Source organism: Oncorhynchus kisutch, linkage group LG22, assembly GCF_002021735.2.
Source record: "Oncorhynchus kisutch isolate 150728-3 linkage group LG22, Okis_V2, whole genome shotgun sequence".
In the NCBI taxonomy this organism is placed as follows: Eukaryota; Metazoa; Chordata; class Actinopteri; order Salmoniformes; family Salmonidae; genus Oncorhynchus; species Oncorhynchus kisutch.
The window spans coordinates 38,287,899-38,304,339 of NC_034195.2; the positions used below are offsets into that span (position 1 = coordinate 38,287,899).

Consider the following 16,441-nt stretch of genomic DNA (forward strand, 5'->3'; position numbering starts at 1 on the left):
TTATTTCTGAAGACACTGTAAGTCATATTGAAATGTAATGTTCAGTCAATTGAGTTATATTTGTAGGCTACACTGTCTGTAATTGTTGCCTCAATATATTTCATGATGTGTAACAACATGTGCGCAATGATGTGCCAAATGAGTCTGTGATTAAGTGCATTATTATTGGGTAAGCATTAGAATAAGCCGCCTCAATATTTGCAGCCTCTCTATGAGCTGATCCATCATCAGTGTTGTGAAATAATTATAATGTTCAGGTAAGATTTGAATGGATAAAGCTGATCAGAGATCAGCGCTGCCTTTCTTTCGATCCTTTCAGTATTGGCACATGTTTTGGGAAACGCATGTTAAAGCTTCAGCATTTATAGGAAATTTGCATTGTTAAAACACTCAAAAGCCTAAATTCCATTGCTATTGGGAAACCGGGCCCTGGTAACTTCACCAGTATATCCAAACATTTGGAAAAGGGATGGCTTCTTCTTCAGGATACCAATGATCATAGCAATGAATGAATGACAGATATCTTGCATGTAGTCAAAACCAACCTGACATTTTTAAAGAGACAATGTACAATTATCAATGTAATGCGTCTCAGTAGGAAAATAGTGCTTTTACACAATGTAAAAACCTGATATTCCACAAATGACTTTGTAAGTTCAACGACAGGTACAGTACAGTATCAACATTTTAGCTATTATAATAATTGAATGTATTTACAGTGTTACATATTAGGTTCTAGGGCACAACATGTGATTAGCTAGAATTCATATAGGGCCAATATAGACTGTATCTCTATCAAGTAAAACAATCTTATTTTCTGGGGCTCCTAAATTCCGTGGTGCTCCTAACTTATTTAAGTTGGGAGCACCAGTGCTACCAATGAACATTTTTCATTTTGTCCTGGATATAGTTTCTGAATTGAATCTTCAAATAATTATGTTTTCAATCTTGTCTCTTAGATGTGAACGACAATGTTCCATTCTTCACCTCCTCCATCTATGAGGCTTCAGTGACGGAGGGAGCCAAGGTGGGGACCATGGTCCTCCAGGTGTCTGCTCAAGACAAGGACCTGGCATTCAATGGACAGGTGAGTGGCACATCTGCAACATCTAACACAGCACAACACAACATCCATTGACCCATCCATAACTTAATATCACATAGCTGTGGTGGTCAAGTGGTTGGGACTGTGTGTTATTCTGCCTGTGTGGCTTTGACCATACGACTGTGAAGGAGAACTTATATAAGGATTATGTTGCAGTGACTCTAGTTTCTATGAACAGTCGTTGACCACAAGGATGTGATAGAATGATGCTATAAGGCATCCATATCAGGAACTCATCACATTTCTGTAATGTGTTCACTTCTTAATATGGGAACCATCATTAATTGTACTCTGTCGTGGCCCTATAGATCACTTACTCCCTCTTGAGTGACAGTAGTGGGGACCACCGTCTATTTCGTGTAGATCCAGAGCTGGGCTCCATTTATACAGAGGCTGTGTTTGACCGCGAGGCGCAGGGATCCTACCTACTGGAGGTTCAGTCTGAAGATGGCATGGAGTCAGCACGGCCTGGGAGGAACAAACAGCCCAACTCTGGTGAGGGCTGGTAGTAAGAGGAGGAAGGGAAGTGCTACTAAGGTACACAATAGTACATTTTGGTGGATAGAAGGTGCTCTTTGGTAAAAGGGGTAAATTGGTCATCAAAAAGAAAGGAGGACCAAGGCACTCTTTTCTGGTGAGGGCTGGGTTGTATTTATTAGGGCACAACGTAGCAAAAAGGTTTGCAACGGGTAACAAAAATGAGTTTCTAAGTTCACTTACTCCCTCCCGGTTTCAGTCAGTTTTTTTCCAGTTTGGTATACAGTATGTGACCGACCTGCTCGGATCGGTCTTACGTAGCAAAATATGAAATTGTGTTTTTTATGTTGGATAAAAGTAGAGACTCAGAGCTAGAAAATTGTATATCATACAGTACACTTGCAGAACAATGGAAAAGTAATTCTGCTTTGAAAGTTGATAATCTTGTAACCCCACTTTTGAGGAAATGGCCCTTGAATGTTTTGGTAAACCTACTAGAGAGCTCTTTTTTTGTCTACACCCATTCAGCATCATTCCCACCATCTTAAGCCTTAGCCCCACCCATCTTTTTAATGATTCACATGTGAGGCCATGTGCTAAACAGAGCGAGTACTCTAGTGTACAAAACAATCAAAGATTTCTAGACTAAAGGCTGGTTTGTACTACGTCTATCGACATGTCTGTATAAAGTTGTCGCAGTGACATTATGAACATTTTATTGTCGTCCAACATCAAACTTGTCATTGTCGTTATGAAAAAGTATAATCACAAAAATGACAGGCTGCATGACATCAGTAGCCTGGTGGTCCAAAATAGCATAACTGGTGTATTTTAACACCAATATACCCATCCATTTAAAAATTAATTTCGTATACTGTATGTCAATCTAGCAAATCAGGCAACTAAAATAAACTTTCTAAACAATGTTTTGGTTCGTTTCTAGCTTGTTAGCTAGTTAGTTAATGTGAAGTTCAAATAATGGCCATATCTTATAGCTGACAAAATCTTAACTTCAGCTAATTTTTATTCATTATTACAGGGAAATAAACTCACAACAAGATCAATATTTACAAGTTAATGGCGAGATAATTACAGAAAATAGCTTACGGTTGTGAGTGTGATGAAATGAAAGCAGGGCATTATATATTATATTATATACAGTGGGGCAAAAAAGTATTTAGTCAGCCACCAATTGTGCAAGTTCTCCCACTTAAAAAGATGAGAGAGGCCTGAAATGTTCATCATAGGTACACTTCAACTATATATAATGTATATATAATATGTACTTGTCCTCTTGCTCAGTTGTGCACCGGGGCCTCCCACTCCTCTTTCTATTCCGGTTAGAGCCAGTTTGCTCTGTACTGTGAAGGGAGGAGTATCAAATCAAATCAAATTTATTTACAAAGCCCTTCTTACATCAGCTGATATCTCAAAGTGCTGTACAGAAACACAGCCTAAAACCCCAAACAGCAAGCAATGCAGGTGTAGAAGCACGGTGGCAAGGAAAAACTCCATAGAAAGGCCAAAACCTAGGAAGAAACCTAGAGAGGAACCAGGCTATGAGGGGTGGCCAGTCCTTTTCTGGCTGTGCCGGATGGAGATTATAACAGAACATGGCCAAGATGTTCAAATGTTCATAGATGACCAGCAGGGTCAAATAATAATAATCACAGTGGTTGTCGGGGGTGCAACAGGCCAGCACCTCAGGAGTAAATGTCAGTTGGCTTTTCATAGCCAATCATTCAGAGTATCTCTACTGCTCCTGCTGTCTCTAGAGAGTTGAAAACAGCAGGTCTGGGACAGGTAGCACGTCCGGTGAACATGTCAGGGTTCCATAGCCGCTGGCAGAACAGTTAAAACTGGAGCAGCAGCACGGGCAGGTGGACTGGGGGCAGCATGGAGTCATCAGGCCAGGTAGTCCTGAGGCATGGTCCTAGTGCTCAGGTCCTCTGAGAGAGAGAGAGAAAGAAAGAAAGAAAGAAAGAAAGAATTAGAGAGAGCATACTTAAATTCACACAGGACACCGGATAAGATTGGTGAAATACTCCAGATATAACAGACTGACCCTAGCCCCTGACACATAAACTACTGCAGCATAAATACTGGAGGCTGAGACAGGAGGGGTCAGGAAACACTGTGGCCCCATCCGACGATACCCCCGGACAGAGCCAAACAGGCAGGATATAACCACACCCACTTTGCCAAAGCACAGCCCCCACACCACTAGAAGATATCTTCAACCACCAACTTACCATCCTGAGACAAGGCCGAGTATAGCCCACAAAGATCTCCACAATGGCACAACCCAAGGGGGGGGCGCCAACCCAGACAGGAAGATCACGTCAGTGACTCAACCCACTCAAGTGACGCACCCCTCCTAGGGACGGCATGGAAGAGCACCAGTAAGCCAGTGACTCACCCCCTGTAATAGGGTTAGAGGCAGAGAATCCCAGTGGAGAGAGGGGAATCGGCCAGGCAGAGACAGCAAGGGCGGTTCGTTGCTCCAGTGCATTTCCGTTCACCTTCACACTCCTGTGACAGACTACACTCCAAAGGACCTACTGAAGAGATGAGTCTTCAATAAAGACTTAAAGGTTGAGACCGAGTCTGCGTCTCTCACATGGGTAGGCAGACCATTCCGTAAAAATTGAGCTCTATAGGAGACAGCCTTGCCTCTGGCGGTTTGCTTAGAAATTCTAGGGAAAGTTAGGAGGCCTACGTCTTGTGACCGTAGCGTATGTGTAGGTATGTACGGCAGGACCAAATCGGAAAGATAGGTAGGAGCAAGCCCATGTAATGCTTTGTAGGTTAGCAGTGAAACCTTGAAATCAGCCCTTGCCTTAACAGGAAGCCATTTTAGAGAGGCTAGAACTGGAGTAATATGATCAAGTTCTTAGGTTCTCGTCAAGATTCTAGCAGCCGTGTTTAGCACAAACTGAAGTTTATTTAGTGCTTTATCCGTTTAGCCGGGAAGTAGAGCATTGCAGTTGTCTAACCTAGAAGTGATAGAAGCATGGATTCATTTTTCTGCATAATATTTGGACAGAATTGTCAGATTTTTGCAATGTTACGTAGATGGAAAAAAGCTGTTCTTAAAATAGTATTTATATGTTTGTCAAAAGAGAGATCAGGGTCCAGACTAACGCCGAGGTCCTTCACAGTTTTATTTGAGACGACTGTACAACCATCAATATTAATTGTCAGATTCAACAGAAGATCTCTTTGTTTCTTGGGACCTATAGCAAGTATCTCTGTTTTTTTCCTAGTTTAAAAGTAGAATATTTGCAGCCATCCACTTCCTTATGTCTGAAACACAAGGCTTCCAGCGAGGGGAATTTTGGGGCTTCACCATGTTTCATCGAAATGTACAGCTGTGTGTCATCCACATAGCAGTGAAAGTTAACATTATGTTTCAGAATGACATCACCAAGAGGTAAAATATATAATGAAAACAATAGTGGTCCTAAAATGGGACCTTGAGGAACACTGAAAGTTACAGTTGATTTGTCAGAGGACAAACCATCCACAGAGACAAACTGATATATTTCCGACAGAGAAGATCTAAACCAGGCCAGAACGTGTCCGTGTAGACCAATTTGGGTTTCCAATCTCTCCAAAAGAATGTGGTGATCGATGCCATCAAAAGCAGCACTAAGGTCTAGGAGCACGAGGACAGATGCAGAGCCTCAGTCTGACGCCATTAAAAGGTCATTTACCATCTTCACAAGTGCAGTCTCAGTGCTATGATGGGGTCTAAAACCATACTGAAGCATTTCGTATACATTGTCTGTCTTCAGGAAGACAGGTGATTTTTTTTTTTTCTTCAGAGGAATGGGAGATTCGATATAGGCCGATAGTTTTTTAGATATTCTGAGTCAATATTTAGCTTTTTCAAGAGAGGCTTTATTACTGCCACTTTTAGTGAGTTTGGTACACATCCGGTGGATAGAGAGCCGTTTATTATGTTCAACATAGGAGGGCCAAGCACAGGAAGCAGCTCTTTCAGTAGTTTAGTTGGAATAGGGTACAGTATGCAGATTGATGAAAATAATCATGGCTTCTAAATCTTCATTGTGTCAAGAGATATAGTACTAATACACTTGAGTGTCTCCCTTGATCCTAAGTCCCGGCAGAGTTGTGCAGACTCAGGACAACTGAGCTTTGGAGGAATACACAAATTTAAAGAGGAGTCTGTAATTTGCTTTCTAATAATCATGATATATAGCCTTCATTTGTCAGAACAAGAATAGACTGACAAGTTTCAGAAGAAAGTTCTTTGTTTCTGGACATTTTGAGCCTGTAATTGAACCCACTAATGCTGATGCTCCAGATACTCAACTAGTCTAAAGAAGGCCAGTTTTATTGCTTCATTAATCAGCACAACAGTTTTCAGCTGTGCTAACATAATTGCAAAAGGGTTTTCTAATGATCAAAGAACCTTTTACAATGATAAACATGGATTTACTAACACAACGTGCCATTGGAACACAGGAGTGATGGTTGCTGATAATGGGCCTCTGTACGCCTACGTAGATATTCCATAAAAGCCGTTTCCAGCTACAATAGTCATTTACAACATTAACAATGTCTACACTGTCTTTCTGATCGATTTGATGTTATTTTAATGGACAAAAAAATGCTTTTCTTTCAAAAACAGGGACATTTCTAAATGATCCCAAACTTTTGAACGGTAGTGTATATTATTTTATTTTGTACTTTTCCCCCTTTTTCTCCCCAATTTCATGATATCCAATTGGTAGTTACAGTTTTGTCCTATCGCTGCAACTCCCATATGGACTCGGGAGAGGTGAAGGTTGAGAGCCATGCGTCCTCCGAAACACGACCCTGTCAAGCCACACTGCTTCTTGACACTCTGCTCGCTTAACCCGGAACCCAGCCGCACCAATGTGTTGGAGGAAACACTGTATAACTGGTGACGGAAGTCAGCTTGCAGGCGCCCGGACCACCACAAGGAGTCGCTAGAGCGCGTTGGGACAAGGTCATCCCGTCCGGCCAAACCCTTGCCTATCGTGGATGACGCTGGCCCAATTGTGCGTCGCCTCATGGGTCTCCCAGTCATGGCCGGCTGTGATACAAAAGCAGGGTGTTCTACCTGAGAATTTTAGAACTTGGACACTGTGTCATTGGCCTAACGTTATATCCTAATTTGACATTGGTGCAGGTCATGTTGTTCTTCACATCTCTGATAAACACAAACTATATCAAATAAAATCTAAGTTTATTTGTTACATGCACAGGATACAGAAGGATACAGAAGGTGTAAACGGTACCGTGAAATGGTTACTTGCATAGTGGAGTCTTCTGTTTAGACATGTAACTAGCTAAACAATTAACCATAATCCCAACTCATAACGTTACTACCCTGCATGAATGTACACATACAGTAGCTAAAGCTAACCAACTACTAGGTTCAATGTTAGCTAGCTAGCTAACATTAGGCTATAACTAGCAATGCAAATGGCTCTGAGATACGAATAATATTACTACACAGATCATACACATAACGTTAGCTAGCGAGCCAGCCAGCTAAGGTTAGCTAGCTACTTAACAGTACGCTTTAACTTGCAATGAAATGGACTTTCTGACAAAATTAGAAATGCATAATATAATATCTAGCTAGACTCTCTTACCGTATACACGTTTCGAACGCTTTTCCCTCCCTGTCACAGATGCCATGGTTGCCCTTAGTTTAATGTTGTAATCCGTAGACAGGTGTTTAATTCAACACAGCCTTCTGTGTTCTCTTTTCGACTCCATACGCATTTGCAATCATACGCATGAATTTTCTACATCTCCTTAGCGATCATACTTTGCTTCCACTGGGTAATCCACTGATTTCAAAACTTGATCCTCCAGAAGGTGGAGCGCCTTAGCAACACATTTGCTGTTGTTAGTGATACCTTTCAGAAATGCAACGGTAGAAAGGATTACCCACACATACTGAGCAGCTCATGTTAGCTATAGACAGAAGTGTACTACATGGCAGACCAATTTGAACAAGATGGAGGGAAAGTTGAAGCATACCTAATGAAATTACAGTTAACTAAAATGTACACTTAATCCAGAGTAAACTAATATATTGAATTTAGTACACAAGAGACAAAATCCACAAATTCTGCAGCACAACGGCAGAGCCATGTCTTATGTGTAAAATGAATATATGACTTAATAATCTATGCTTTCTGGGAATGCTATAAGGTCTAGAAGTTTTGGGCAGAGCCAGAAAATTGGCTGTCAGAAGTATTACAATGTAACATACTTTTAATCTGTCTCTCTGCATATTTCAAGACATGGCACATGGGGGGATAGTGAGATACCCAATGGGCTGGAGGATTCTCTTCTCATCCCTCATCTGGAAAAAACGTAAATCAATCAAAACTAAAAATGAATTCTTGCACTATGCACATTGTTTTACATAGACAAGAATTGCCTAGTGCATTCTATTCATTTGCCTCCTGCGAGAACAAGCGTAATCAGACAGCCTCTTGTCTCTTCCCTATAGAAAAAAACGTTGTGAGCGTTGTGGTACATCGTTTTACAAAATATTTTTGAATTTCTCAATTGACTGTTCAGAAATCAGAATTTCTGTTTGTCTTGGTCCTACATGATGACAGAATGCATTCTGTTTTGGTATCGCAGGTAATGTTATAAGAAGGTTTGCGTTATGGGTGAGGGGTTTTTAACAAATGTTTGCGGAGAAGGTATTAGGGGTAAGGGTGAACAGCAAAGCCTTCTCTTTAGGGGATGTGAGGGGGCTGCTTAGCATTTCCAAATGAACCTTAGCGCTGTGTTAGCGCTGTCTTCTACCACATATCTGCACCAGCAGAAGGGCTCATCTCCTTAGTAAATACTACCTGACTGTCGGGTTTACCCCCGGAAGGAGGGAGGGAGAGAGAGAGTGCAGGGGAATGCAGACAGAAAAATAGCAGTACATGGCCATGTTCCTACCTACTGAGCCTATCACATCTGCCAAACACGTCACAAAATGTATTTAGCTAAATATATCTATGTACGAGTTAAAAACAAGGAATGGTGTGAAAAGGGAACCAGACAGACAGAGATGTAAACACTTGCCATCCCAGAAGAGAAGTGGATTGGTTCTTCAACTTTTTTTTATTTCAGAAAAGTCTGTTCCCAAGGAAGTTTTTTGCTGCCAAAATGTTACCTGGCTAAAACAGTGAACCATCTACCCTGGTTGAATAATTTCTGTAATCCCGAACACATTGTTGACAATAACATTATTTCTGATTTGCATGTCAAGTGAGGCACATTACATTAGGTTAAGTGCTTCGCTCCCCACAAGAGTGTCATTGGCTCACACTGACTGACAACATCCTCTGATGAAAAGAGGGATTGGAAGAGATGGAAAGAGAAGTGTAAGGATGAGATGAGAGAGAGGAGGATGACAGAGCGAGTTGTAGCTGTATGGTGTTTAATCTCTCTCTTGCTTGCCATTCTTCTTGCAGACACAGCATATGTGCGGGTTTTCATCAGCGACGTGAACGATAACAAACCCGTCTTTGCTCAGCGCCTCTATGAAGTTGGGGTTGACGAGGATGCAGATGTTGGCCTGGCTGTTGTCACTGTCAGTGCTAATGACGAAGATGAAGGTATGGAAGGAAGGATGAGGAAGAAATGCGAGAGAGCAGTGAAGCCCAATAATTTCCACCAGTGATGGCACTTTTGCACTAATGGCAGTGCAATTAGTGAATGTGTAACATTTATTTTTTCTCAGGAGTGCATGTTAAGCCAGTGAGGCAGGTAACCTGGCACAGTTATAACATTTCATGAGAAACTTGAGGGAAAAGTACATTTTTCACATTCTGTGCAGGGCCAAAACTGTCATTGGTAAGACATTAGACTTTGGGCAGAGGTAACTGTTAATCACAGAATTACATTTTTCCCAAACCTAGACTCGTCTAGTTTTAGAGACAATGTGGGCAGTGAAGGGTTAAAATGTTCCAAAATGACACACCACAAGTGCCATCTCCCCATCTGGATGTAGCTCTGCTGGAATCATGCTGAGACGAGATAAGCTGAGCACCATGCTACATTAAGACGCAGCCATTTAATAGTCAAGTAATGCAACACTACATATGTTCTAGAAAGACAGACACACTTCTCCTGCACAGTACAGTAGGTGGGTGGGATTTGGTGTGATAAACCAGTTTATCCCCTGTACAGCGGCAACACTCTGTGTAATACCAGCTATGTTTTGGGTTGTTAATCAAGTATTTATCGCAAGCAGGGGTTGGTGCTGCTTAGTTTATAGGGTAGCCTATTTAGCACTAGCTGCAACCAAGCCAAGATGAACAACCAGACAACACCAGCCCCCAGCATTTAAAGGAGCCTAAACCCAACCTGTCTTTTTTTTATCCACACATGGGCTCAACTGCAGTAGAAGCTTATAGGAAAGCCCTGAGGGAGCACTTTGTCTGCTGATTTATGTTAATAGCAGAGATTAGACTAGTATTTTCATTGGGTTTGTAACTCCTTTAACACAACAGACTGGTTTAAAGGGGAGTCATGAAATATCCATAGGACTATTTTATCTGGCTAAATTAGCCCACAGGACGGTCTCCATGGACACACACTGGAGACCTACTTCCTCATTGATTTCTCAACCCTCATAGTGACATACAGATGTAGGATCTTAATTTGACCTATATTGTTCCAGCAAAATAATCTGTCAGCAACAGGATTTGAACGTTTAGTCCATAATGTTGCTTGATCGGTGGTTAGCTGGCCAAAAGTAGGCTACATGAAAAGTGCTATACTGTAGTACTCAACCTGTCTCGAGTCTGGTCTCAAGACCACATTTTGAGTGTCTTGGTCTTGTCTCAGTGTCAGATACATTTGTACTTGGTCTTGACTCGGTCTCGGACAGTGAGGACTCGTCATTTCTTCCAGAGACCACCCGAGACCAGCGGAGTAAAAAACGTGTAATTATCAACTTCCATTCAGTAAGCGCATAAAACCGCTTTGCCAGGCCAAATACAGTGCCTTGCGAAAGTATTCGGCCCCCTTGAACTTTGCGACCTTTTGCCACATTTCAGGCTTCAAACATAAAGATATAAAACTGTATTTTTTTGTGAAGAATCAACAACAAGTGGGACACAATCATGAAGTGGAACGTCATTTATGGAATATTTCAAACTTTTTTAACAAATCAAAAACTGAAAAATTGGGCGTGCAAAATTATTCAGCCCCTTTACTTTCAGTGCAGCAAACTCTCTCCAGAAGTTCAGTGAGGATCTCTGAATGATCCAATGTTGACCTAAATGACTAATGATGATAAATACAATCCACCTGTGTGTAATCAAGTCTCCGTATAAATGCACCTGCACTGTGATAGTCTCAGAGGTCCGTTAAAAGCGCAGAGAGCATCATGAAGAACAAGGAACACACCAGGCATGTCCGAGATACTGCTGTGAAGAAGTTTAAAGCCGGATTTGGATACAAAAAGATTTCCCAAGCTTTAAACATCCCAAGGAGCACTGTGCAAGCGATAATATTGAAATGGAAGGAGTATCAGACCACTGCAAATCTACCAAGACCTGGCCATCCCTCTAAACTTTCAGCTCATACAAGGAGAAGACTGATCGGAGATGCAGCCAAGAGGCCCATGATCACTCTGGATGAACTGCAGAGATCTACAGCTGAGGTGGGAGACTCTGTCCATAGGACAACAATCAGTCGTATATTGCACAAATCTGTCCTTTATGGAAGAGTGGCAAGAAGAAAGCCATTTCTTAAAGATATCCATAAAAAGTGTTGTTTAAAGTTTGCCACAAGCCACCTGGGAGACACACCAAACATGTGGAAGAAGGTGCTCTGGTCAGATGAAACCAAAATTGAACTTTTTGGCAACAATGCAAAACGTTATGTTTGGCGTAAAAGCAACACAGCTCATCACCCTGAACACACCATCCCCACTGTCAAACATGGTGGTGGCAGCATCATGGTTTGGGCCTGCTTTTCTTCAGCAGGGACAGGGAAGATGGTTAAAATTGATGGGAAGATGGATGGAGCCAAATACAGGACCATTCTGGAAGAAACCCTGATGGAGTCTGCAAAAGACCTGAGACTGGGACGGAGATTTGTCTTCCAACAAGACAATGATCCAAAACATAAAGCAAAATCTACAATGGAATGGTTCAAAAATAAACATATCCAGGTGTTAGAATGGCCAAGTCAAAGTCCAGACCTGAATCCAATCGAGAATCTGTGGAAAGAACTGAAAACTGCTGTTCACAAATGCTCTCCATCCAACCTCACTGAGCTCGAGCTGTTTTGCAAGGAGGAATGGGAAAAAATTTCAGTCTCTCGATGTGCAAAACTGATAGAGACATACCCCAAGCGACTTACAGCTGTAATCGCAGCAAAAGGTGGCGCTACAAAGTATTAACTTAAGGGGGTTGAATAATTTTGCACGCCCAATTTTTCAGTTTTTGATTTGTTAAAAAAGTTTGAAATATACAATAAATGTCGTTCCACTTCATGATTGTGTCCCACTTGTTGTTGATTCTTCACAAAAAAAGACAGTTTTATATCTTTATGTTTGAAGCCTGAAATGTGGCAAAAGGTCGCAAAGTTCAAGGGGGCCGAATACTTTCGCAAGGCACTGTATATACAATTCTTTCTTGAAACATTAATACCTGCAGTCTTTATATCTAGTATAGACATGTTTACGCAGTGGCAAACCTATTGGACCTAGGCCTTTGAGTGGCGAACCTATTGGACCTAGGACTTCAGTGGCAAACCTATTGGACCTAGGCCTTCAGTGGCAAACCTATTGGACCTAGGCCTTCAGTGTGTGACAGGTTCGTGATGCTGAAAGGACAGCAATGGTAATACAAGCGCACTCATTTCAGAAAGTGCACTTTTTATAAAACACAGTGCTAGTGGCATAGTGGAGGCTATACGCAGGTATAAACCCTATACCCTATTTTTTTACGGGCATTGCTTGTAGTCACTTAATCCCCACTAATTGGTTATCAAAGTAGTGTAGTGGAGGTTTATGACTTATCAATTATGTAGTACAACATAGAAATCATGCACAAAGCAGCCTACACAATTGCAAACCATGTGAAATATATTCACATGCACACCGCACACAGCCTAGTTTCAACTGACTATCATCTGCAGGCAGCAAGAGCACACAGCTCTCAACTGGTTTTGGTATGGAGCAGCTCACAGAAGAATGACATCGGTAGCCTGCAGGGTAGGTAGGAAAGATGTTTCAACTCATGATATCTACCAGTAAATGCTAACTAAGGCAACAATGGGTATGTAAACCAGGTATTGAAAATCAAATCAAATCAAATCAAATTTATTTATATAGCCCTTCGTACATCAGCTGATATCTCAAAGTGCTGTACAGAAACCCAGCCTAAAACCCCAAACAGCAAGCAATGCAGGTGTAGAAGCACGGTGGCTAGGAAAAACTCCCTAGAAAGGCCAACCTAGGAAGAAACCTAGAGAGGAACCAGGCTATGTGGGGTGGCCAGTCCTCTTCTGGCTGTGCCGGGTGGAGATTATAACAGAACATGGCCAAGATGTTCAAATGTTCATAAATGACCAGCATGGTCGAATAATAATAAGGCAGAACAGTTGAAACTGGAGCAGCAGCACAGTCAGGTGGAAGTTGAAACTGGAGCAGCAGCATGGCCAGGTGGACTGGGGACAGCAAGGAGTCATCATGTCAGGTAGTCCTGGGGCATGGTCCTAGGGCTCAGGTCAGTTGAAACTGGAACAGCAGCATGGCCAGGTGGACTGGGGACAGCAAGGAGTCATCATGTCAGGTAGTCCTGGGGCATGGTCCTAGGGCTCAGGTCCTCCGAGAGAGAGAAAGAAAGAGAGAAGGAGAGAATTAGAGAACGCACACTTAGATTCACACAGGACACCGAATAGGACAGGAGAAGTACTCCAGATATAACAAACTGACCCCAGCCCCCCGACACATAAACTACTGCAGCATAAATACTGGAGGCTGAGACAGGAGGGGTCAGGAGACACTGTGGCCCCATCCGAGGATGTATGATCATAAGTCTTGGTTGGTGCTGTAGGCTTTTTGTGATGCACAATTCAGTCATCATGCCCTGTTTGCATCAGGGGCGTAGGCATAGGTGGGCCTGGGTGGACACAGACCCACCCACTGAGGAGCCAGGTCCAACAAATCTGATTGAGAAAAAAAAAATAAGAATATATAGAATATATATACAAAAATGCTCAATTTTCCCAGACCTCCAAATGGTTCCATGACGTGGTTTAAGCATTATTGTGAACTTAGAACATCAAATTTCAATAAAAAAAAAAAAAAATCTTTAGAAAGTGTGATTTTGAGAGTGCAAATCTGAAAAATATTTAAGAAAACTAATAAAAAACAGGTATTTTTCACAAAGGGTGCCTTTCTTTCGTTGGGCATGCTGTTTGGGAAATTTTGTCATATGCTGCATTTGCTATAGGTCAATTGTTTACCTTTTGTTCGTGACACTTTGATATCTTGATAATATGCAGCTGTTTAAAGGGCAAATCTACAAATGTAACAATAACAAAATGGGCGCCCCACCACTGTTATGGTTCAAATCTGAGGGGTGGGACTGGAGAAATATAACCATTCTCAGATTAGTAGACAGAGCTACAGTATGGATGCAAGGACTGACCATCCATGATATGAAAATTATTGTTTTAACCATGTTATGAAGCTATAAAGTGTTTGTTTACATTTACAATGATTACAAACATTGGAGTAAAACAAGATTACATTTTGGGTTTGCATGGATTGTGACAGTTGAACTAAGCTCATGAGGCATTTATAAGTTATATTCTTCAAGAATCAATGGATATACAGTACCAGTCAAAAGTTTAGACACAACCAGGGGTTTTCTTTATTTTTTAAAACTATTTTCTACATTGTAGAATAACAGTGAAGACATCAACACTATGAAATAACACTGGCTCTCATTAGGACCACCACAGGAAATGAAGACCCAGAGTTATCTCTGCTCCAGAGGATAAATTAATTACCAGCCTCAGAAATTGCAGCCCAAATAAATGCTTCACTGAGTTCCAGTAACAGCAGCATCTCAACACCAACTGTTCAGAGGCTGCGTGAATCAGGATCATCATCAAATTGCTGCAAAGAAACCACTATTAAAGGACACCAATAATAAGAAGAGACTTGCTTGGTATAAGAAACATGAGCAATGGACATTAGACTGGTGGAAATCTGTCCTTTGGTCTGATGAGTCCAATTTTGTGATTTTTGGTTCCAACCGCTGTGTTTTTGTGAGATGCAGAGTAGGTGAATGGATGATCTCCGCATGTGTGGTTTCCACCGTGAAGCATGGAGGAGGCGGTGAGATGGTGTGGGGGTGCTTTGCTGGTGACTCTGTCAGTGATTTATTTAGAATTCAAGGCATACTTAACCAGCATGGCTACCACAGCATTCTGCAGTGATACACCATTCCATCTGGGTTGCTCTTAGTAGGACTATCATTTGTTTTTCAACAGGACAATGACCCAACACACCTCTAAACTGTGTAATGGCTATTTGACCAAGAAGGAGAGTGATGGAGAGCTGCATCAGATGACCTGGCCCCCAAAATCACCTAACCTCAACTAATTTCAGATTGTTTGGGATGAGTTGGACAGCAGAGTGAAGGAAAAGCACCCAACATGTGCTCAGCATATGTGGGAACTCCTTCAAGACTGCTGGAAAAGCATTCCAGGTGAAGCTGGTTAAGAGAATGCCGAGAGTGCGCAAGGCTGTCATCAAGGCAAAGGGTGGCTACTTTGAAGAATCTAAAATATATATTTCTTTGCTTACTAAATGATTCCATATGTGCTATGTCATAGTGTTGATGTCTTCACTATTATTCTACAATGTTGAAAATGTTAAAAAATGAAGAAAACCCCTTGTCCAAACTTTTGACTGGTACTGTATATACAGTTGAAGTCGGAAGTTTACAAACACCTTAGCCAAATACATTTATACTCAGTTTTTCACAATTCCTGACATTTAATCCTTGTAAAAATTCCCTGTCTTAAGTCAGTTAGGATCACCACTTTATTTTAAGAATGTGAAATGCCAGAATAATAGTAGAGAGAATGATTTAGGTAGGTAGAAAGGTAGAATGGTGGTGATGTGGACGCCAAGGAATTTAAATCAAATTTATTTATAAAGTCCTTCTTAGCTGATATCTCAAAGTGCTGTACAGAAACACAGCCTAAAACCTCAAACAGCAAGCAATGCAGGTGTAGAAGCACAGTGGCTAGGAAAAACTCCCTAGAAAGGCCAGAACCTAGGAAGAAACCTAGAGAGGAACCAGGCTATGAGGGGTGGCCAGTCCTCTTTTGTCTGTGCCGGGTGGAGATTATAACAGAACATGGCCAAGATGTTCAAATGTTCATAGATGTTCATTTATTTCAGCTTTTATTTCTTTCATCACATTCCCAGTGGGTCAGAAGTTTACATACACTCAATTAGTATTTGGTAGCATTGCCTTTAAATTGTTTAACTTGGGTCAAACGTTTCGGGTAGCCTTCCATAAGCTTCCCACAATAAGTTGGGTGAATTTTGTCCCATTCCTCCTGACAGAGCTGGTGGAACTGAGTCAGGTTGATAGGCCTTCTTGCTCTCAAACACTTTTTCAGTTCTGCCCACAAATGTTCTATAGGATTGGGGTCAGGGCTTTGTGATGGCCACTCCAATACCTTGACTTTGTTGTCCTTAAACCTTTATGCCACAACTTTGGAAGTATGCTTTGGGTCATTGTCCATTTGGAAGACCCATTTGCGACCAAGCTTTAACTTCCCGACTGATGTCTTGAGATG

The 16,441-nt window shown here is 41.6% G+C and overlaps 1 protein-coding gene across 1 annotated transcript in view; it reads left to right on the plus strand.

Moving 5' to 3' along the window:
- LOC109866996 (neural-cadherin-like) overlaps positions 1-16,441 on the plus strand; it is a 73,759-nt gene that overhangs the window by 32,572 nt on the left and 24,746 nt on the right. Inside the window, exons 14-16 of the mRNA XM_031801436.1 lie at positions 960-1,087; positions 1,414-1,600; positions 9,070-9,213. Coding sequence (XP_031657296.1) covers positions 960-1,087; positions 1,414-1,600; positions 9,070-9,213 — 459 coding nt within the window. The remainder of the gene's footprint in view (positions 1-959; positions 1,088-1,413; positions 1,601-9,069; positions 9,214-16,441) is intronic.